This window comes from Colletotrichum karsti, assembly GCF_011947395.1.
Source record: "Colletotrichum karsti strain CkLH20 chromosome Unknown Scaffold29, whole genome shotgun sequence".
Taxonomy (NCBI): Eukaryota; Fungi; Ascomycota; class Sordariomycetes; order Glomerellales; family Glomerellaceae; genus Colletotrichum; species Colletotrichum karsti.
This window is the reverse complement of record NW_024065929.1, coordinates 475,164-496,752: the sequence shown is the minus strand read 5'-3', so window position 1 is coordinate 496,752 and position 21,589 is coordinate 475,164. Positions and strand designations below refer to the sequence as shown.

Below are 21,589 nucleotides of genomic sequence, written 5' to 3'. Positions count from 1 at the left end.
CTTGCTTGGTAGGGCCTGGTCTAATACCCCCTCATTTTCTCGCTGCGGAGTTGTGAAGCTACTCACAGTTGGCCTCTACTGCGATAACATTTGCAACAGATTCCAAACTCAAGACTCAGCACGTGTGAAGAGATTCTCGAACGTCACAATTCTAACAAACGGGCTGATGATATTGAAACTATGTTAATCAGTCTAAAGAGGGTATTTCAATAGAACTGGTGGAGAGGTGTACCTATCAACTACAGGATCGATTTCTCAACAGGCATTCCTTCAACTTAGTTTCAATCATTCGTGGGTATTTCAAACAAAGGCACACATACTTTAAGGCGCATATTTATGCCATGTAAAGTGAATAGTTCGAAGTACTGCAGATACCACACTGCACGCTTAGACTGTCTAAGACGACATGTGTTCTCACGCGACTTACCTAACGATCCTCAACTACTGATGTCCTCAATTCCTGATTATCATATTACAGCACCGTAATTCGACATTGAAACTCAGTCGCATTAAAAACCACATCAGACGTGGATCTTAGTTCATGCGTCTTGTTCAAATGAGACCATGAATGATGAGAAACGTCAAGACCAAAGTGAAGTTGCACGTCGTCAAGTTTAGGCACACAGTCGTGAGGCATGTTTCGCTCTAGCACATCAAAGGGCTCTACCTATAATCAAAAACACCGAAAACTATTAGCCATAAGCGAAATTTCGAGACTGCACGATACGCTCAAATAGTACCCTCAACTGATGCCGATATCAACCCTCACCCGCCGTTCCAGTGCTCTCGAGTGCCGGTCTCTTAATGTCTTCAGTTCTACGTGGTCTCTCAGTTGCAGATAGTTTGAGAAGACCACTTACTTTCTCAGTTTTCATTCTATTTGGTGATATTAGTTCTCTGTCTGACAATCCGACTAACTCTCATTTCCTTTCAACGCAGGGTCAGAGAAATTGTCCAACCAACGAACACGAGATGAGATCATTGAGCATCAAATTGATTTATGTCATTTGAACTGTCCTAAAGCTCGATTTAACTTGAGGGAAGGTCACTGACACTCTCCGTGTCAATGAAAAACCTCATGTAAGAAGTATTTCCCATCTGGCTGCGAGGATTCCTTCGAGTATGCAACTATTGGAAATCGTGTAGTGTTTCATTTCAGATGGAAAGCAGTTGGTTTATACTGGCATTCTGTTGAGGAACAAATGACATACTATAGGGCAGCTACGATGCCAGCTCGTCTACGATGAACATCAGGGTTCTACTCCGAGGTTCAAACTACAACATAAAGATGAGTACAAAAGCTTTCGGGGTGGCCTTTTTATTATATTTGATACCAATTGGAGATGTGACCACTTGGAAACAACCTTAGAAAGAGTGGTTTGGTCAACAAGTGCTACATGTAGACATCCCATCGTGGAGGCAAACAGAAGGCGTCTGATGTCTCAATTGGGCAAGGGCGACTTGGGAATCTCAGTAATAAACGTCTTATAAAGAATCGTCTGCTTGTAATATGAACATATTCTCTTTGCCACGTTTCCAGTCCTGATTCATATTCGAACAACAGCTCCAGCCGTCTTTCAGATGTGCGCGAAGTGCGGGTCTCCGTGGCCCATTCCTCCGGCGACCATATTCTCAAAACGTGGCATTTAGCATCCGCAAAAGCAGCGCTGGTCGCTATAGAAGAATAAACCATTAGCATCTTGTGTTAAACATGTAACCGGCCTCTCGGAGAGCAGAAGGTTGGCATACCCGAAGGCAGAAAGTCCACAGAAAGGCCTCGTGCAAGGCTCAGTGCAGAAGCTTCTGCAGTCGTTGGCACTGCCGCAAGTAGGTGCAACGTTGGCTTGTGGTACGGGCTCCGGTGCAGGCGCTGCCAGGGCGAGGGTGGCGAGGGACAGGAGGGAAACGAGTTTGAATTGCATGTTTATATAGACGAAGAGTTTTGGTGAACCGTATATTTGTCTGTAGTTAAACCAAGAGGATGGTGAGAGTCTGAGTTGTTGTTGGCTACAGGTTGATTTCTTTTGAGGAGATGGGAACGCTCTGAGCCTCTATATCTGTATATATATACATATTCCTGTCTCTACAACATACAGTCTCCACCCGCGTATTGAGTTCTTTGAGTCTACAAGCTCTAAGTGGAAGCCAGCTGATCATAGTAACCAATACGCTCCTTTACCTAAGGTAAATTCAACAGCTTGGCATTCGTCTTCACAGCCCCCAAACTACTTAATCCGCAGAAACTCTGTCTACATGACTCGTGGTATCGAGAGGGTCTACCCCGGGGCGGGACTCCCTCCCGCAGCGCCGCCACTGTCTGAACAACAGTTCCGATGACGCCGGGGCCAGCTTTTAAGCTTTCTGTGAAATTTGTTACGAGACTTGAGTGTTATGGTTATTATTTCTAGCTCCACAAGTGGCCGTCTGAAGCAGTCTTGGGGGCCCCGTACGGGGACTATCTAGAAGCCGTAGCCCGCGTGACACTTCGGTTGTCATCCGAACGGAGCAACTTTACATCGAATGAACTTGCGATTGTGTCCGTAAAAGTATCCGAAGGGCACGAAGTCTGCTGTCTGTTGCCATTATTGGTGGAAAGTTATGTCGCCTTACTTTCCATCGCCGGTGGAGTCCAATACACATGATTGCCCTTGGCACTCAGCAACAAGTACTTCGTCATTCAAGTCGCACAACGTGATATATGCTTCAGAGACATGGTACTAAGGTCTAAAACGACAAATTTGGCTTCGTCCAGGTGACATGATACATCTGTGGTACATTTACTAAGAAGCAAAGCAGAAACAGAAAGTTAAGACGTTGCCTATTGAAATCACTACAAAATGTATGAAAACCCAGCTTTACTACTTGATACTCATACTTCATTCAGAACTAGCAATCTAAAGATCCTCGGTGTTCTTCCTGATGCTGTCTTCCAGAGACGTCCAACCAAGCCTGCCGAACCTGCGAAGCAACTCCTCGGCACGATCTCTGGGCTTGATGACGAACGGATACTCATCGCCAGAGTAGTTCTCATGGAAAGTCCTTCCAGGGTTCTGTTCGCGCAGGATGTCTAAGATCTGATCATAGTTGAAAGGCTGTGCGAAGCCGAAAATTCGCTCCTGTTTCACGTCGGGGAGAACAGCCGCGGCGACGTGAAGGAGACCATCATCTTGAACATCGATGAAGCATTCTAGACATCACGTCAGCGACTGTGAGAATCGCATGCGCACCATTCAAGATGAATTACGAGGACGAGTGAGAGCAGGCGGTGACCGCTGGCCTTGCATCATGGCTGCGACGATCGCGGATGTGGACGGGTGCCCTTGGTTGACCGGATCCAGGCTCTTACCGAAGTTCATATTCGGTAGCACTGCTTCTATTAGAAACCAAACACATGAAAGACAGGTAGACCAGCCGCGAAAAAATACTTGCCGGCATTTACAACCATGTCGGGCCGCTGCGACTGGTTCTCTTGGTGATACTTCCAGATCAACCGCTCTTGCTCGACCTTGCTGGCCGAATAGACGATCCCACCCTGCTCGGGACCCCAAGGAGCAGGTCCCCAAGCCAACTCCACGGCTTTGGAGTTCCAAGACTCTTCCGTGATGACGGGGCTTTGCCCCTCCTCAAGCTTCTCCTGAAGACCTCCGCTGGGGATGGCCGCTGCCGAAGACGACGTGAGAACGAAGCGCTTGACGGTCGGCTGCTTGTAGGCTGCCTTGATAGCGACTTCAGTGCTTTTCACTGCGGTTGGGACGACTTTGCTTGCATCGGGATCAAAGCTGAGCACGGAAGCGACATGGACAATCGCCGAGACACCTGGTGCTTGTTAGAATTGCGGATCTTGATGGAGTCATCGCAATCGCTCACCTTTGGCAGCTTCGTCGTAAGCATTGTCGGCAGTCATGTCAGGAACTGAGAATAAGGTGAGTTTGTCCTTGCCATATGTCTTGTCGAAGTAGTTGCTGAGCCAGGCGTTCTTCTCGATATTTCGGACGGTCCCGCGGACGACGTATCCCTGTTGGACGAACTGATCGGCCACGTGGGATCCGATGAAGCCGTTGACGCCTGTGACGAGGACGGTTGATCCCTTAGGAATGGCCGGGTTCTGGATAGAAGCCATGATGATGATGATAAGGAGTTGGGATTGCTTTGATGCGGCAGTGTGGTGCAATAAGAATGATGTCTGAGACTATTCAGTTCTGCTGGATTGGTATTGTTAAGAACGAGTTTTGTAGTCGACAGCAAGTAGCCTTTTTATCAAAAAGATGACCCTGTTTCATGACGACAAAAATCATCCGAATTTCTCTGAGTTTCTGTTCAACAATTCAGATGGAGGTTGTTTTGCTGCGAAAGCCGCTTACACATTGCTGCCCCGATACAGGAAACCTTCCAGTCCGAGAGGATGCACGCCATACTGTTGTCTCCATTGGGGAACTAATTGCAACGTGCATAGGCGGACATTTTCGTACCATAGTATGCCTTTTCAGGCAAAGAATTGTCTTCTTGTTTATCTGATTCGCTATAAAATCCGCGCCGTACTATTTTGGGCGACGGGAAGGTATCGGACTTGAGCATCGGGACGGCGCAGCGACCCGTGCCGCAGCTTGTGATTATTCATCTCGTCCGAAAAACACCGCAGCAGTCTTCAGACCAGACTGGTCGGGACAGGCAAGATTACCGAATACAGTAACAAATAAAGTCCGCATACATGTTAGCAGGCGTCGGAATCCTTCTCGAAAAGCGGATTATTATTCGTAAGCTGGTGCGGACTGCCTTGTATACATATTCGGACCCGAGAGACCCAATCCCGCGTGCAGCGGAGGAATCGGCGAATTGGTCAGCAGAGTTCACCGAGAACATCATTGGAACATTTCAGAATAGCCCAAAGGGCAATAGAGTAACTTGATCAAAACTTTTGTAGGGATTGTATGTGAAGAGTATTACTTGTCAGGGGTTTCCTCCTAGGGATAAGCCCTCCCGGGATTAAGTACACATATTGAGTCCAACCGAAATGGAAAGCGGCTTCATTTAACAGATCCACGCGCACACGGTCGAGATAGTAACCGGCGGCGCTTCACTGGCGGGTATAATAATGCAGCCCGCAGCCATGTTCAAGAGAGCCTGAGCAGACCTGCGGGATTAAGACGATAGAAAACATCTACCAAACGTTGCCCTTGGTCTGGGTGCCCTTCTCGGCCTCAAGCTTCTTGAGGTTGATGCGCTTCCAGATGAGGATAGAAACAACGCAGAGGGGAACGAAGCAAGCACCGCAGATGACCATCATGTGCTGGACGTGAGCGTAGGCGCCGACAATGGCGTCGCGGATCGGGTCGCCGTCGGCGTAGGACAGCTGGACCTCGATGTCACCGAAGATGGTAGAGGTCAGGTTCTTGGAGCCCTCGGGGAGTCTCTTGGTGAGCTCAGAAGGCAGGATGTTGTTCCACAGGCCACCGGCGATGGTGAAACCAACGGTGGAACCGATGGAGCCGAACAGAGTGTAGATAGCCATCGCGACGGCAATCTCCTGGTGAGTGACGGCAGACATGACGGCGATCTGACCGCAAGCAGAGAAGATACCGGTGCCGATACCGTTGAGGAGCTGGAGGACGACGAGGACACCGACGTTGGTAGAGGGAGTTCGGTAAGGGACCAAGAGAGCGGTACCCAGGAGCATGAAGGGAATACCCGCAATGGCAGTGTACTTGAAGTCTCCGGTAACACGGATGATGCTGGAAGAATTTTACGTTAGAAGTTGTTAAACATAGCGGCGCAGATCGCTGGGTACTTACTATCCGAAGAGGGGGCCGAAGAAGGAAGAAGCCAGAGAGAAGCAGTTAAGAACGTAACCGGCGTGGGTGATGTTCAGTCTGTGGACGACCAGGAGGTACGACTGGTAGTAGGTGTCCCAGCAGAAGATGGAGACGAACATCAGGCCGTAGAGCAAGCCAGCACCAACGAGGTTCCTGTTGGCCAGGTACTTGTACGGAATGAAGGTGACGGGGGCAAGGTACTTCTCCCAGCAGACGAAGAGAGGGATGCAGATGACACCGACAACCTCCATGGCGATAATGTGCGCGGACTTCCAGCCGTGAGCAGCGTAGACCACGATGCTGAAGGGGAGCATGATGAGGGCGAAGGCGGCAACGATGAGAATGATGCCGACAAAGTCGAATTGGATCATGTAGTGAATGAAGCCCTGCAAGTGTGTGCGGTCGGACTTGAGCTTCTGGAGCATGCCAGCCTTCTCGGCCTTGCGCTGGTTCCAGAACATGATACCGGCGGAGGGCAAGCAGACGCCAAGCATGATGATGGCAAAGGCACCGAAAGCCCAGCGGAAGTTGAGGTTGGTGTAGAACAGGTCGGCGATCCTGGGACCGGCGAAGACGACGATGACGTTCGGGGTACCGTTGATGCCGAACATGATCATACGGTTCTTGAGCGAGGTCAGATCAGCCAGCATGATGTCGATGACGAACATCATGCCGAAGTGACCGACGTAGTAGATGGTGTGCGCCGCGACGTAAGTCTCCATGTTCTGGCAGACGGCCTTCATCATGATACCGATAACGGAGCACATGGTCATGACGAGGAAGGCCTCGGTACGGCCCCAGATATCCATGATTTTGGCAATCGGGAGATGGCAGCAGCCGGACAGGATGTTGGCGAAAATGCTGACGATGGCGAGGAGACCGTGCTTTTGGAAGGATGATGTGACGAAGGCACTCAGATTGGTCTGGATCGATTGCATGAGGAGATCGGCGAAGGAGACGACGTAGAGCCTGTCGTCCATCAGCAACTTGTCGTATCGGCGACGCCAGAGCTGGCAAAGTCTGGGGCGCGGGGTAAATCGAGAGCACTCACAGGACAAACATGCTAATCATGGTCTTCTTGGTCATGATGGAAGTGATGGCTCTGACTCGGGTGACACCATCTTGGAAGTTGTCGCTGTCGGACTCGTGGCCGCTCTGGCTGACCTCTTGGACGCCATTGTTGTAAGGCTGGGTCTTCTCGATGTCGGAACCGGTGTCCTGGCGCTTGGCGCCGGTCTCAATGGTGGTCGACATTTTGGGGGATTATCGTCGCGGTGCGACTAGGAACCTCTGGACTCAACGGGTTGCGTTGAGTTGGGTATTGAAGGGCTCTGGGCAAGAAGGAATGGATTATCGAAGGCTAAGGATGCCTGTTTGACCTTGCTTGAAGAACCAAGAGGAAGGGAGAAAATCCAGATCGCCAAAAGACGGGGGCTGTCTTTGCCCTTCTATATTGGAAAAGGGCCCTGCCAAGAGCCGGTGAAAATCCAACCCAGAAGCTCCAAGCCGATGTCGCCCAATCTTTTCCTTTATCAGATGATCAGATTAGATGCCAAGAGACGAATCAGATTACCAGAACCATCGGAGGTATGTTTGGGTTCGTGCTAGCGTTGTGGGATCTTCCAGGCCGGCGACAGCTCAGGTCGGAGGGCCGCGTACAGGCTGGACCCTCCAACACGGGAATGCCTAGCTAATAGACCAACCGTTCATACCCGAAGGTGAAAAGATCAGCCAATGCATTGGCACATCCCTGGACAAAACTCTGAGGAATAAAGTGGCGTGAAGGGGGATGAAGGAGATTCGGGGGGCACCCACGCACCAAGTCTCCATGTTGCCCTCTGGTCGGGCCGTGGACTGTCGACGAAGTGGGGTAGAAGCGAGGATGTTGTCTGTTCGATCCTGGTCACTTCTCATCAAAGTCTGTTCCTCGCTGGCTTCTCTGCATGCGTGTCTCTTCGTTGCAACCCAAGGACGCATGTAGACCTGTCGTAGATATCGAGCTGAGCTTCACATGTGCCCAGCCAAGACAGACAGACAGGTCATGCTCGGAGCCAGTCCATCGTCGGTTTCTTCGACGGGCCCCTAGAAAAAGCTAGCGAAGGAAGTTTTTTTTCCCTCAACACATTGGCTGCAGGGAGCATCGCCGGTAGCATGGGTGAAATGGCAAGGAACAGTCTCCCACATACCCGTAAGCTAAGCCAAACCCCCACTCGAGCGGGCTTATTATCCATGAACGATCTGTTCTGCAAGCCCACCGGCGCAAGTTCTGGTGACACCGACATGGATCCTTGCAGAAATTAGCCTGTCACGTCTCCGTCGACCAATGGCTGCCGATACCCGCGAGCAGGAAAGTCAACGTTACCCATGCAGACCGGGACGCACATGGCGGCAAGTGGGATCGAGACATAGCAAAGAATTGGAGGCAGTCTCACCTTTTTGCCTCCCGCCCGTCTCTGCTCTGGGTAAAGGATTGGCATTCTGGACTGACGGCGGCGAAACCAGGCCATCATGGACCATGCGCTGATCTGCTGGTGTCTTGATCCGGGTGCTTGGCTTCGGAGGATCGCGACCAACTTTTGGGTCTCCCGAGGCTTTATCAGACCGCCGGTGCCATCCTATGGCCGACGCTGGAGTCGCCGCGCGCACGATTGCGGAGGAGAACCTGCTCAAATGGAGGTGGCCTTCTTCTCCAACTTGCTGTGCCACCCGCATCCCGAGTCATAGAATACTGATGGTGGGCAGAGAGGCCGGCTGACGTGGCTCGTTGGTTCTTCTCTGGTGTGGCTATTTCGGCGTGAGCCATTTCGAAGGCTTCCTTCAATCAAACGATGCTTTTTTTATGTGTCAGAAGCGTCGTCGCAACAAGTCCGATCACAGCCCCCACGATGGACTCCTGTTAGTTACGGACAACAAGCGACATTGAGTCTATCGGCCGTTAATGCGAAGAGCCAAACAGGGGGTGACAACTCCCGACTAAGAGAATTATCCAAACGCTCACTGGCCGACAACAGGTCTTGTCAGCTTTTCTAGGTGAGCGTGGTGGGTTCTGGACCAATATTCCCTGGCAACGAAACCAACGAGACCGACCACCAACTCGTTGGTTACTGGAATTGGAAAACTAAGCCGACTGGGTCGGACTCCGTATGCCAGCAGCAGGCAGGGAAGCAGGCGGACGAAATGTGCGCGTCAAGACATTCCGCCCCCCTTGGAGGAAAATGTCTTTGCCACAACCGCTCAACGCGATCGCGACTCTTAACCTTCGATATGACTGGACCGGAGGTAACATGAAGCGCCGTTGGAATATCGGTTTTATCACGAGTATTCCGAGGGCAAGTCTTCACGAGACCACCGAGTCAGGGCCATCAAAAGATGCAAACGCCCACACAACGAATACGAATGCTTCGCAACACAATCATTGCAAACATGCGCCTACTCGATGCTGAAAAAGATGCTTCTCAACTATGAGTTGCCTCACAACACGCAGTTTTCCCTCCATCAACTCTCTACTGACACTGACCAGGCTTCAACGGTCGAAACGACACCAGCAGAACTGGCGGAAAGCCCCGTCCTGCGAGCCGGCTAAAGCTCCCCTTCACGAAAGCGCGAATTTGCAACGCCACGCCGATCGCTGAGGTTTTGGGAGTCGACAACGGCCACTTAGCAGGGCTGCGTTTTTTCGAACGGAAATCGCGGTCTTTCTGCGGTTTCGACAACCACGCATCAAGTTGCAACGGCTCATGTTACTGAAAATAACCAGCGAGCCGCTCTTCGTTGCGTTGACACTACTTGGTATATCAAGTATTGATTTTGCGGTTTCATGATGACTGGAGAAATGACGACTCTATGCGCAGAGGGCTTCCTGGCCACGCGGCAATCCCGCTTTTGCTCCGCCGACAGGACTTGGTCTCGACGAGCTAGAATAATTGCTTTCGCGAGCCGTCGATAGTGCCGCCTTGAGTGCTGACGCTACGTGACTCTCGTCATGCTGGGCGTGTCTTTCTCAGCCGAGTGCAGCTTTATTTGCATGGAGATTGCTCTCGTTGCAAGACAGCGGTTGCAGCTAGTCTCTCGTCTCTTCGAGCGAGGTGGCATACAATGTCTAATGACGGCAATATGGAGTTGTCCAACTTGTCCTAGCTACTTTGCATTTTCAAAATATTTATACTCCTAGTCATGGAATCTCGCATGAAATTGCATGGCCGCTATGATTCGCGCTCATCATTTTGCTTGTATGATTCCACTTGGGGACGGAAACTGGTGTCATTATGATTGCTGGCGGAGTGAAGATTAGGATGAGAAAATAATCATGACTGGCGTTTTTGGTTTGATATTTAAAGAATGGCAAAGTATCAGAGGGATAGATGTAAAGAGATAGATGTAAAGTACAAACGCCTCATCGTGACTTCTTCAAACATGAAAGGGGGAAAAACCGTTGGTGACGATGATCCGTTCGGTTTTATGGCAACACCTCGGTCACCGAGCTACTAGCTAACCCCTTTTTCTGAGTCAAATGCCTTGGGTCGTGATGGAGAATCTTCAGTCAAGACACGGCCAAATGAGGTTGCGAAGGCGATATTCAGTTCGCTGAGAGATACTTTTGCACACTAAGGACATTGACTATGCCAGAGCTTCCACCAAATGATACAAGATATCAACCCTCAGACTTAATGAAACAATTCGCTTTAAAGGCGACCGCGTGTTGAAACAACAGTGTCTGAATTGACTTGACCAAAACCTAGCTGGCATATATGTTCTCGATTCATGGAAGTCAAAACAGATTGCTCAGATTGAAGTCTCGCCCAGTCCTACCCCTGAAGGCATCACGAGATGTCCGATATCGGCCAGATCATTAATCATCGACTCAACTGTCTGACTATGTAATTCCTTGGCTTCAACTTGGCAACCAGACAGTAGGAAGTATAGATTGGAAATGAATACAAAAACAGAAACAAAATCTAAGTTGGTTGCATAACTGAAGTTGGCACGCTGGCCCGATATTTTGGCCCGGCCGCAACACACTCTGACTATTACTTTCTGTATTGAGTTGCCAGGAGCATAGCCCAACAAGCAGCCAAGAGCATTAAAAAGCACTCGCAATTGCACGTGAACGCACTTGCTTGAAGCCGGTTTTGGTTTTTCCAAGACTTCCAAAACCTGTCATCGTAGCCAAGAAACCCAGCTCTTCGTGACAACGGAGATGGGCCTAAGAAAGACAACGGGACCTGCAGAGGGTCTGTAGGGCTGCAAAGGTCCCAAAAAAAGAAGCTGAAAAAACATAAGACGAAATATTGAAAACCCACGGTTCGCCCACTGACACCATCTGCAGGTCCCGATTATTACCAGGCGTGCGGAATGAGGGGGATACCCAAGATGCGGCCACGGCCACAGTTTTGACACGCGGGAGCGGAGCGCAGCTGTCACTCTGCGAGAGGACGCATCGGATATTGAGCTGGAGGAGCAGCGGAAATCGGGGCCCCAATACGGCATAGGCGAGCTTGGCGAGGTCCAAGGAGGCCGAGAACTTGGCCCGGGTTAAACCGGATCATGGCGGGATCTTCGGGGTTCATTCGGGAAGGATGGCAGGGTAAGGCCTCGTTCCGCCCATCTTTTCTTCCTTCTTTTCCACTCTCTTTCTCCATCCCTCTTCGAGACTGGCGCATCCTCTTGTCGTGCGTGAGTCGTGAGTCGTGAATCGTGAGTCGTCGGCTCGTGTTGGTCCAGTCAAAATCGAGGCAGCCATCAACCGGGTGGTCAGCGAGTGGCCATGAGTGGCTTGTCAGAGACCATTTTGAACTCTCGCAACCATTCCGAAGTGTTCGCTTAGGCTTGTGGGCACTCCGTGTCGTTGCAGCTTTCTGCTTTTTCTGCCGGATGAAATGTATCGCCGTCTGCATGCAAGTTACTGGATCAATGAGACCAAAGACGACGGCGGAACCGACCAAACTTATACCGCTTGGTGAACCTGACTAAATGACCTTTTGTATGATAGAGCAGTCACAATCCCCACAAACCAAGAGTTTGCGTTGCGCGTCGTATAGCTGTCGGGCGAACCGAGACGCCCTGCGCGGGGACTGTGCCGCCAAAGCCTCTGCCGTGCCGCACAGAACCAGTGGCTGTGAATAACCTCAGATCATATATGCGCGATGTCGGTTAGGGGACTTTTGGCTCGAGATTTTTCACGCCGAGCCTCATTCGGAACAAATAGCCGGTATCTTGATAATCGGCAAGCCTTTTCCTGACGCGCTCGACAGTGAGTGGTTGAAAAGATCTCTCGGTGGGACGCCGTCGCATCATGAGGTTATTTCCTCCGCGCTCCTCGGCCCGTGCTGCATACAAGACCCTTCCCGCGTGCCGTCTTGGCTCTCCTTTAACCTTATATGGTCCTAGTATTGCTGTCCCGCGGAACGCGACATCGCGATATGCAGTGCACACGGATGGAATTCCGGAGCTGTGGTTGAGATGCCGGTCTGTGGTTGGTCGTGGTTGGCAGCGGTCTCTCGTGATCGGGCATTTTTCCGTGTCGCCTCGACCGAACATCGACTCAGAACCCTCGTACAAAAGACGGACGGATCCATGAGCTTACGACAATCTGCGGTGCCGTGACTCCGGGAATGGTGGGTCTTGGTGAGGATTTGGGCCGTGGTGCCGACTTACACGGGGAGTCCGCCGGGATCATCGCAGGACGGGCTTGGGGGATAAAACTCTGATAATATCCTGCCTGTTCATCTAATCTGATCTTATCTGATCTCTGAGTTTGATCGTGTGACTTTTTGCCTTTCTCAGACAACGACTATGGCAAGCCTCGAGGGCAATCGAAAGGGCGGCAACGTGCCTGCGGTCGATGAGACTCGGCCGGTGAGCCCGACAAACTCCATTGAGGAGGCCAAGCGCTCTTCCGGTAAGCTAGTGCCCTTGAGTTCATATCGAGTTTATGTTCTGACAACCACTAATATCAGACGAATCGAGCGCTCCGAGCCGAGATGTTCTCTACGCGGCCGGCGTCGGTCTCAGACCTGACGATCCTTCCTTGCCATGCCTCACCATACGGATGTGGTTGATCGGCATCGGCTTCTGTCTCTTGGGTAGCGGTGTCAACACCCTCTACACGTTCCGGTTCCCGTCGATCAGCCTCTCTCAGTCGGCCATCCAGTTCTTGGCATACCCCGTCGGTAAAGCTTGGGAGTTTGTGATTCCGGATTGGGGGTTTTCCGTCAAGGGACACCGCTACAGTCTGAACCCGGGCCCTTTCAACTACAAGGTTCATCCCTTCCAGAGCCAAGCTTCCGAATAGCTTCATGCTGACGATGTTGTCTCCCAGGAAAACATCCTCATCTACATCATGGCCAACCTCAGCTTCCTCACCAGACTGAGCGCCGATGTGCTGACCGAACAACGAGTTTTCTATGGCTTGGAAGCAGGATGGGGCTTTGAGCTGACTATGACGCTTGCGACAATCATATTCGGCTTCGCTTTGGCCGGTCTATGCCGTTCCTTGGTGGTCGAGCCTGCTGGTCTGTTGTGGCCAGGTGTGCTCGGAAACACAGCTCTGAACGCCGCCTTGCATGCGGGTAGAAAGGAGGACCAGTCTGAGTGAGTTGACCAGCCATCGCAATGGAGTTTCTCAAGCTGACACGAAGTCTTCAACAGGACCAAGTGGACGGCCTCGAGGTACAAGTTCTTCATGCTCGCATTCATCGCATCCTTCTGTTGGTATTGGTTCCCCGACTTCATCTTCCCGGCGCTCGGATACTTCACGTGGGTTTGCTGGATTGCCCCCAGCAACGCAGTCGTGAACCAGGTGTTCGGGATGAAGAGCGGGATAGGCCTACTGCCTTTTACCTTTGACTGTAGGTTGCATTAGATCAATACCGGAGTCGATCAACGGGCTGACTTGTCACAGGGAGTCAAATTGCTTACATTGGATCTCCTCTGGTCGTGCCTACCTGGGCCATCTTGAACGTCCTTGCGTCTCTCGTCTTCTGGATCTACGTCATCTCTCCGGCCCTGTACTACTCGAACACCTGGGAGTCTGCGTACTATCCGATCCAGAGCAACTCCATCTTCGATAAGATGGGGAAGACGTACAACGTATCCAGGGTCATTGACAAGAAACACGGCTTCACGTTCAACAGCACCAAGTACGATGCCTACTCCGATGTAAGAGGAACAAGTCCATATCGCTTTCGACACTTCCACTGACGTTTGTGCCGTTCAGATTTACCTGCCAGTCACATATGCTCTAAACACCTTCGGCCTCTGCTTCGCCACGATTGCTTCTCTCTTCGTGTGGCTGTTCCTCGAAAAGCGTCGCAGCATCGCCGCCGCATTCCGAAGTTCTCAGTTGCCGGCCCTCTTCGGCCGCAAGGTCGTGCCTCGAGCCAACCCGCAGCCACTTTACCCTACAGTGCCCATGTGGTGGTACTGGATCGCGACTCTTCTCGCGTTGGGTTTGGGCATGTTTGCATGCGAGTTCTACCCGGTCCAGCTTCACTGGTACGGAGTCATTCTCGCATTTGTGGTGTCCTCGGCTTTCTTCGTCCCGGTAAGTCGACATGAACCTCGTCTTCAACCCTGAGCCGTGCTGACAGGAATGTTGTAGCTCGCTTGGGTATATGCCACCACCAACATGAAGATTCAGATCGACATCTTCTGCCGCATCGTCGCAGGGTACATCTGGGAGGGGAAGGTGCTCGCCAATATCTGGTTCTTTAACCTGGGATACATCTCCGGCATCAAGGGATTGGCATTCGCCCAGGACCTCAAGCTCGGGATCTACTGCAACGTGAGGATCCCAGATGCATCAGCCTTTTTTCCGTCGCAACTCTAACAAACTGCGTAGATACCGCCGCGGAAGCTCTTCCCCGTTCAAGCAGTTGGTCTCGTCATCGGCAGTCTCGGCCAAGTCTCCGTGCTCAACTGGGCCCTCAACCACATCCCCGACATCTGCACGACCGATGCGCCAAACGGGTTCACCTGCCCCTTCTCTCGCACTCACTTCAACACCAGCATGGTATGGGGTGCTCTGGGTCCGCGTCGCTTCTTCGCTGAGGGGGCAATGTACCGTAACCTGCTCTGGTTCTTCCTCGTGGGAGCGGTCCTGCCGGTGATCGTGTACTTGCTCCGGAAGAAGGTCTTCCCCAGCGCGACATGGCTGAAGAAGGTCCATGTGCCACTCTTCCTTGGTGCTCTCAACTACATTCCCCCGGCATCGGGTACCAACTACGGCAGCTGGGCGATTGTAGGTCTCATCTTCGGGCTGTTGATCAAGAGGAGACAGAGAGATTGGTGGAGAAGGTACAACTTCGTGCTAAGCTCTGCCCTGGACTGCTCTGTGGCCATTGCTGGTATTGTCATCTTCTTTGCCTTGTTCTATACGGGTGCGTCGAAGCAGTTCAAATGGTGGGGAACGGACGTCTACAAGGTGAGAGGTGACCCTACTGCCAGATGACTGGACGATATGCTGACGACGTGACTTAGAACACTTGTGATTGGAAAAGCTGCACTTACTTGAAGAGAGATACCAAGTAAGCCCGATAAACTGCGCTTTTGGCACTCAAGGTTTGGGGGATTCATTGGGCAGCAGTGGTCACGGCTAATACTGGAGAGGTTGGAAGCGCTGCAAGCGAACTCCTGAGGTTGAAGCTCCTGCTGGTGATGGTCTACTGCATCCGCGATATCACTTATTTACTTATCTTAATCCCTTAATATCAAGTCTACCACTAAGAAATAACTTGATGCTCTTATTTGAACCACATTCCTTGGTGTCGCCATCCGATTAACGATGCAGCGAGTCGAAGCTGCCGTACCTCCATTGGACCATCATGGCCTGAAGGCTTATACCCATAGATGCTTCATTGCAAAAGAGTACTCAAACTTCACAAGTCAGGAAAGGTTTGTTTGACAGAGATGCAAGAGAATCTCACATCACTTCAGCTTATGCCAAGCCCACGCACACGCATGCATCTCTAGATGTCATACCCTAAGCTATAGTACTGCTGTCAACGCAGCCCCCACAACGCGTTATGGCCAGCTAAACTCTCAAAAGGCGTGGGACATGCACACGATCTGAAAACAAAGCAGAAGTAACCCCTTTGATTGATGCTTTCTTGAGGAAAGAGCCCCCCAAGCGCGTGCCTGCCTCGGCTACCTGCCTCTTGCCCTTCTTGGCTTTCACTACTGGCAAAGTCGTCAACATCAAGGCAGAGTGCTAGAGTGGTCTAATAGGTGCGCCTCGAAAGCGTATGGCTTCGGCCGCGCAGGTTCGAATCCTGCCTCTGTCGTTCTTTTTTGACTTTTTGTGTTGTGTTTTTCTAGTGAGACTGGTGATCGAGGTCTTTTTGGCGCGTAACACGCAAGACTTTTTCGCTAGAATACCAGTTGTCAGTTTAGCTTTCTTCATTTTCTCTGCCACTACAAACAGATAAGTATATGTGTAGTTATATGAAAATCTTCTTCGACTTTTTGGTATTGGAGTTCCAAAGGCCGAGTTGGATTTATGCAACAACATCATAGCATTGCAGCGGTGAGTTTGTGTTGATGTTCCTGTGGCAAAGGCCCTGCTGAGTAAAAGCGCCTGAGCTGTAAAAGGTCGCGATCAGTGCAAACAGATAGAAATTAATATTGTAACACCTCGCATGGAAGTTGCAATATTCTGAGAAATACCCAGCCTCCATAATCATTTGATCGTCCTGCTGACGCGCCACAAATCGAACGGTCAAATATCGACGCCGTTTGGCGGCCGCTCTCAGAAAGCTTGCCGTTGACAAGCGCGACGCCAGTGGAAGGCCTATCGATCCCATGCGAGCTCCAGGGACGTCACTGATGGTCCAACATTGCACCGGCTCCCTGTGGCTTAGACAGTTGGCTGCATTCGGGCCATAGGAGGGTCGGAGGGTCGAGTCGAAATTGTTAAGGGAGACTCAAGCGCGAGGCGAGCCGGCCTAAAATCCTCCCGCCAGAACGCGAGGCGCAGGACTGGCTTCTCACCGTCATCTCTTAGCGTCTGCAAATCGGCACAATTGTCCCCTGTAGCACGTAGTACTTCCAAGTGCTCCCTCTGCAAAATGAGCGTGGCGCAGCCGCCATGCAGACAAGCGCCCATGGCGATCTTGACAGTTGCTCCGTTGCGAGGTGAAATCAAGCTTGCGCGGCGTTTACCGTTCAGCTTATGCCCATGTCTGACCATGCGTTCGGCGCAATCAAGCCCTATGAGGCGTTCTCTGAGACGCTAGCTCGCCATGTCGAGCTGTATCGCGAGAGCGAAAGTCTTATGGCATGGACGATCACGACGCCGCTCAGCTTGCTAGAGTAGAGAAGCATCAGTATATAGGATGAGCTCTTGCGACGAGTATCCCGAGAACTTGATTCATCACACTCACCAAACACTCAGTTCATCATTTCACAGCATAAGATTCACAGCAAACCTGACCAAACAGCCTCTGAAGCTACCCGACCACCAAAACCAACACAATCAACATGGCAACCAACACCACCATCCGCAAGGCCCTCATCACCGAGTTCGGCGACGCCTCCAAAGTCCAAATCGTTCAAGAGGCCATCACGGCTCCCCCCGCCAACCATGTCCAGGTAGAAACCATCTACTCCGGTTTCTCTGGCGCCGACATCAACATGCGCAAGGGCGTCTACCCGATGCAAAGACCGGCCCCGCTGACCCCCGGCTACAGTCTCGTCGGCACCGTCAAGACCAACGGCCCGGGGGCCTCCAAGTTCTACCCCGGCGACACCGTCGCCTGCATGACCATGTACGACGCCGAGGCCGAGCTGGTCAACCTCCCCGAGAAGTACCTCATCCGAGTCCCCAACGGACTCGACCTGCAGCAGGCGACGGCCCTCATTCTCGACTGGAGCACGGCGTACGCCATGGTCTTCGAGACTGCCAAGGTCACCAAGGGCCAGCGCGTCTTCGTCCACGGCGTCAGCGGCGCGGTGGGCTACGCGCTGATGAAGCTGTGCCAGCTGCAGGGCGCCGAGGTCTACGGCACCGCCTCCGAGCGGAACCACAAGGCCGTCCAGGCGGAGGGCGGCAACCCGTTCGTGTACACCAACAAGGACTGGATCGAGGCCATGAAGAAGATGGGCGGCGCCGATGCCGTTTTTGACCCGCTCGGCTTCGAGAGCTGGGATGAGTCGTTCAAGATCCTCTCCAAGTCCGGCATCCTCGTCGGCTACGGGGGCAATCTGAACTCGCTGAGCGACAACGCCCAGCCGCGGTCTACGGTGATGCCCACGGTCAAGCTGCTGGCTCGCGGCATGGTCCCGTTCTGTCCCAAGCGAACGTGGTTCTACTACATCACCCGCGACGACGCGACGTTTGAGCCCAACTTGAAGGCGTTGTTTGAGCTGCTGGGGGAGGGGAAGATCACGGTGCCCATCAAGAAGGTTTGGGAGCTTGAGGATATCCAAGAGGCGCATCGCCAGTGGGCCAACGGCACGGGCGTCGGATCCCTGCTCGTTCGGGTTTCCGGTGACGCGAAGCACTGAGCATCATGACCCATGATTTTGGTGTTTTCATGTTCCTCACGATTGATTTCATGATGGGCGATTTTTAGCATTGAATTCGTTCGCAGACATAGCAGCAGATCTTATTAGCACGCATGATGGATACCTCAATCATAAGACACGTATTTTCTCACTCTAATCGCCTTCCTGATCCTACTTAGTGGCCATGGACGCGTACCTGCACTTCGTAAGATGATGCCTGCCTTGACGCAGCCATATCGGGCACTCTTGCTGCTTGTAATGCTGACGCAGCAAGAACAAAAGTTCTCTCCAGTCATCTTTCTCCCTCTCTCACCCATTCCCCTCATTTTCGTTCATCTTAACTCAATTCCGCGGTCCGGCACCGTAACGGCATCCATCGATCAGATTGAAATCAAGCTTGCAGGAGCGGCATACCTGGGGCGATTGCCATTACCGCTGCCGCCCGACCCCGACTTGAACCTCGCCTATACTGTGGAGGATCTACGGTCGCACTTTCATCGATTTCTCATCGACTTTTCATCTTCGCCCATCAATTCATCGAGCCTTTCACTCAGTCAATCATATCCAGTTCTGAGACGATGAATTGGATCGCTCGCCTCGCCTTTGCGGGCCTCATTGGCACCGCCAGCGCAAAGAGCAAGCATAAACCGACTGACTTCGACTGGGACACGATCACACCGACACATCAACTCGAGTACCACCCATGCTACGACGAATACAATTGCACGCGTCTCATCGTTCCTCTCGACTGGCTCGATGAAGGCAACCCGCACACGGTCGCATTGGCCATCATCAAACTCGCGGCCAAGGTGCCCGACTCGGACCCGGCATTCGGCGGCACCATCTTCGCAAACCCCGGCGGCCCCGGCGGCTCCGGCATCCAACTCATGCTATCCGAGGGCCACATCTTCCAGGACACAGCCGACACCGATCGCAAGAAGTATGAGATCCTCAGTTGGGACCCGAGAGGCGTGCAATTCACTTCGCCAAAGGCCGAATGCTTCGAAGACCAGTTGGCTAGGGGGACTGACAAGGTCCAACGTCTGGCCATCGGGCCGCTGGACGCCAGCCCGGACGCACTGAGGAGGCAGTGGGCCAGGATTCACGGGTACGGAAAGTTATGTTCGCAGGGCGCGGTGAACGGCTCGATCATCCCCTTTGCGACTACGGCTTCCACCGTGCGGGACATGGTTGCGATTCTGGACAAGATCAAGGAGCTCCGGGATGACGAGGCAATCGCTCGGGTCGATGGCGGAGGCGGAGGCGTACAAAAGCCGATGCAGTTTCGCGACGAGGAGCCGTTGAGAATGCTGTACTGGGGGTTCTCATACGGCAGCTTCCTCGGGAACACGTTTGCCTCCATGTTCCCGGGCCGCGTCGGTCGAATCATCGTCGACGGCATCGTCGACGCGGATGACTACGTCGCTGGCGTAGGTGTTTTCTCCCCGTTACTGAACGACAGGCTGACCGTTTCGCCAGGGCTGGAAGACAAATCTTCAGGACACGGAGAAGCTCATCGAGTATTTCTACAAAACATGCTTCACGTCTGGGTCCAAATGCGCCCTTCACCGATCGGAAGACAAGAAGTGGGAAGATATCCGTTCGCGCGTCCTCGCGCTCGCCAAGCGCTTGGACAATGATCCCTACTCCACGGTGAAAGGGAAGGTCATCAGCACCTTGACCGGCTACGACGTCATCGACGCCTTCAAGCAACCCATGTATCACCCTTTCACGAAGTTTCTGACCCTCGCCGAAAGACTCAATTCCGCGATCGAGGGTAACTACACCGGCCTCCTCGAAAACGCGACCGAAGACATTCCTCCCCTCGATGGAGTCTGCCTCGCCCCCAACGCAACCCTTCCAGTGCCTTCCACAACCGGCGACGGAGGGCAAGCCATCCTCTGCGGCGACGCCGAAGACGCAACCAACATGACGATGGCAGACTACCGGGCCTACGTCTCGGAGCTCGTCGAACAGTCTCCGACCTTTGCCGGGTACTGGTCGCAGATCCGATTCGCGTGCACGGGGTGGGACGTCAGGCCGAAGTGGCGCTACACGGGACCCTTCTCGACGCCCGAGCACGACCCGGCCGTGGTGGAGGGGAAGCCGGCGGCGCCGCTGCTGTTCATGTCCTCGAGGCTGGATCCCGTGACGCCGTTGCGGAATGCGTACAAGATGAGCGCGCGGCACCCGGGGTCGACTGTGGTGGTTCAAGAGTCTGTCGGGCATTGCGCCGCAGAGACTGGGAGCAAGTGTTCGAAGGAAATCATTCAGAAGTATCTAGAGCACGGGATTGTTCCTGAGGATGGGACGGTTTGTGAACCCGATTGTGATCCCTGGGATGGAGACGACTGCCTGCCGTCGACCAAGGGGATCAGGGTGGCCGGGTTGGGCCCGTCTCCGGAGATGCTTATCTCATGGTGATCCCGACTTTGCTATCGACCTAGATATCCAACGAGAGAGTAGAGGTTGGTGCAGAGACTTGCATGAGATGGGAATCTGGGAGGAAGCCACGTCTTAGAATCCGAGACAGAGCTGAAATAAAACAACAGTGAGCTTGAGAAACCACACTCCAATCGGGATCACAAGTAAGCCCGGAACGTGTCTCGCCGTCCGCCCTACGGGACGTCAAATCCGAGACCTGTGATTGACATCGCCATTGGTCCACCCTGACCGCTAGAATTCGTTGTCATCCCAGCCCACATCGGAGCAAGTTGGAGGCTGCCACCAAACGGTCAATACCCGAGACTGACACCCCGTTGGAGTATCCACGCCAGCTTCTCGTGACGACAGATAGCACGTATCAAATGTCTTTGGGGTATCGACAACCTCGAGAAAGCTTCGTATTAAGTTGATGACTGGCCGGCCAAGTCATGTGAAATATCGAATGTCCTGAAAGATCCAGCTGAGACATACTCCAAGACAGACATTAAGATCTTGATTTCTTGACGATAGCACTAGTCGCCTCAATACGAGATTTACTTACCCCGCGCCCTCCCGGCGATCTGACATCTCCGCCCGGCGTGCCGGAGCTTACATCCCCCAGACTTGGCGACGATCACCCATGCATGCATCCGATAGCCAAGCATGGGGTAAGTGCCCGATTTGATGGAAGAGGTTACGTTATTCAAGCTTCGATAGTCGGTCTACGATGGCAATCTTTTCAGCTTTCCTCAAAACCGAGGGCCATGACCATAACCCCCATGCTGCCATCTAGTCAGCCCGAGGATCCCTTTCACACTAGTGGCTTGAGAGCAGAGCCAGCACTGGTCTGCCGA

At 52.6% G+C, this 21,589-nt stretch overlaps 6 protein-coding genes across 6 annotated transcripts; 3 read left to right on the top strand and 3 right to left on the bottom strand.

Annotated features, from left to right (window-relative positions):
* Window positions 1-2,894: 2,894 nt before the first annotated feature.
* On the bottom strand, window positions 2,895-3,356 carry CkaCkLH20_08662 (aldehyde reductase; the record flags this gene model as incomplete). The annotated part of the gene is made up of 2 exons (XM_038891377.1): window positions 2,895-3,187; window positions 3,245-3,356. 2 exons carry the CDS (start codon window positions 3,354-3,356, stop codon window positions 2,895-2,897), a joined length of 405 nt encoding a protein of 134 aa, XP_038743389.1.
* Window positions 3,357-3,376: 20 nt separating this feature from the next.
* Window positions 3,377-4,120, bottom strand: CkaCkLH20_08661 (aldehyde reductase; the record flags this gene model as incomplete). The annotated part of the gene is made up of 2 exons (XM_038891376.1): window positions 3,377-3,816; window positions 3,868-4,120. The coding sequence occupies 2 exons, from the start codon at window positions 4,118-4,120 to the stop codon at window positions 3,377-3,379; spliced, it is 693 nt and encodes a 230-aa protein (XP_038743388.1).
* Window positions 4,121-5,158: 1,038 nt separating this feature from the next.
* On the bottom strand, window positions 5,159-7,064 carry CkaCkLH20_08660 (siderophore iron transporter mirb; the record flags this gene model as incomplete). Its single annotated transcript, XM_038891375.1, has 3 exons — window positions 5,159-5,729; window positions 5,790-6,779; window positions 6,862-7,064. 3 exons carry the CDS (start codon window positions 7,062-7,064, stop codon window positions 5,159-5,161), a joined length of 1,764 nt encoding a protein of 587 aa, XP_038743387.1.
* A 5,538-nt stretch (window positions 7,065-12,602) lies between these two features.
* Window positions 12,603-15,338, top strand: CkaCkLH20_08659 (uncharacterized protein; the record flags this gene model as incomplete). Its single annotated transcript, XM_038891374.1, has 9 exons — window positions 12,603-12,708; window positions 12,767-13,068; window positions 13,129-13,400; window positions 13,458-13,657; window positions 13,711-13,967; window positions 14,026-14,352; window positions 14,410-14,592; window positions 14,650-15,231; window positions 15,288-15,338. The coding sequence occupies 9 exons, from the start codon at window positions 12,603-12,605 to the stop codon at window positions 15,336-15,338; spliced, it is 2,280 nt and encodes a 759-aa protein (XP_038743386.1).
* A 1,947-nt stretch (window positions 15,339-17,285) lies between these two features.
* On the top strand, window positions 17,286-18,311 carry CkaCkLH20_08658 (zinc-binding dehydrogenase; the record flags this gene model as incomplete). The annotated part of the gene is made up of 1 exon (XM_038891373.1): window positions 17,286-18,311. The coding sequence occupies one exon, from the start codon at window positions 17,286-17,288 to the stop codon at window positions 18,309-18,311; it is 1,026 nt and encodes a 341-aa protein (XP_038743385.1).
* A 578-nt stretch (window positions 18,312-18,889) lies between these two features.
* Window positions 18,890-20,735, top strand: CkaCkLH20_08657 (uncharacterized protein; the record flags this gene model as incomplete). The annotated part of the gene is made up of 2 exons (XM_038891372.1): window positions 18,890-19,741; window positions 19,791-20,735. 2 exons carry the CDS (start codon window positions 18,890-18,892, stop codon window positions 20,733-20,735), a joined length of 1,797 nt encoding a protein of 598 aa, XP_038743384.1.
* Window positions 20,736-21,589: the final 854 nt, after the last annotated feature.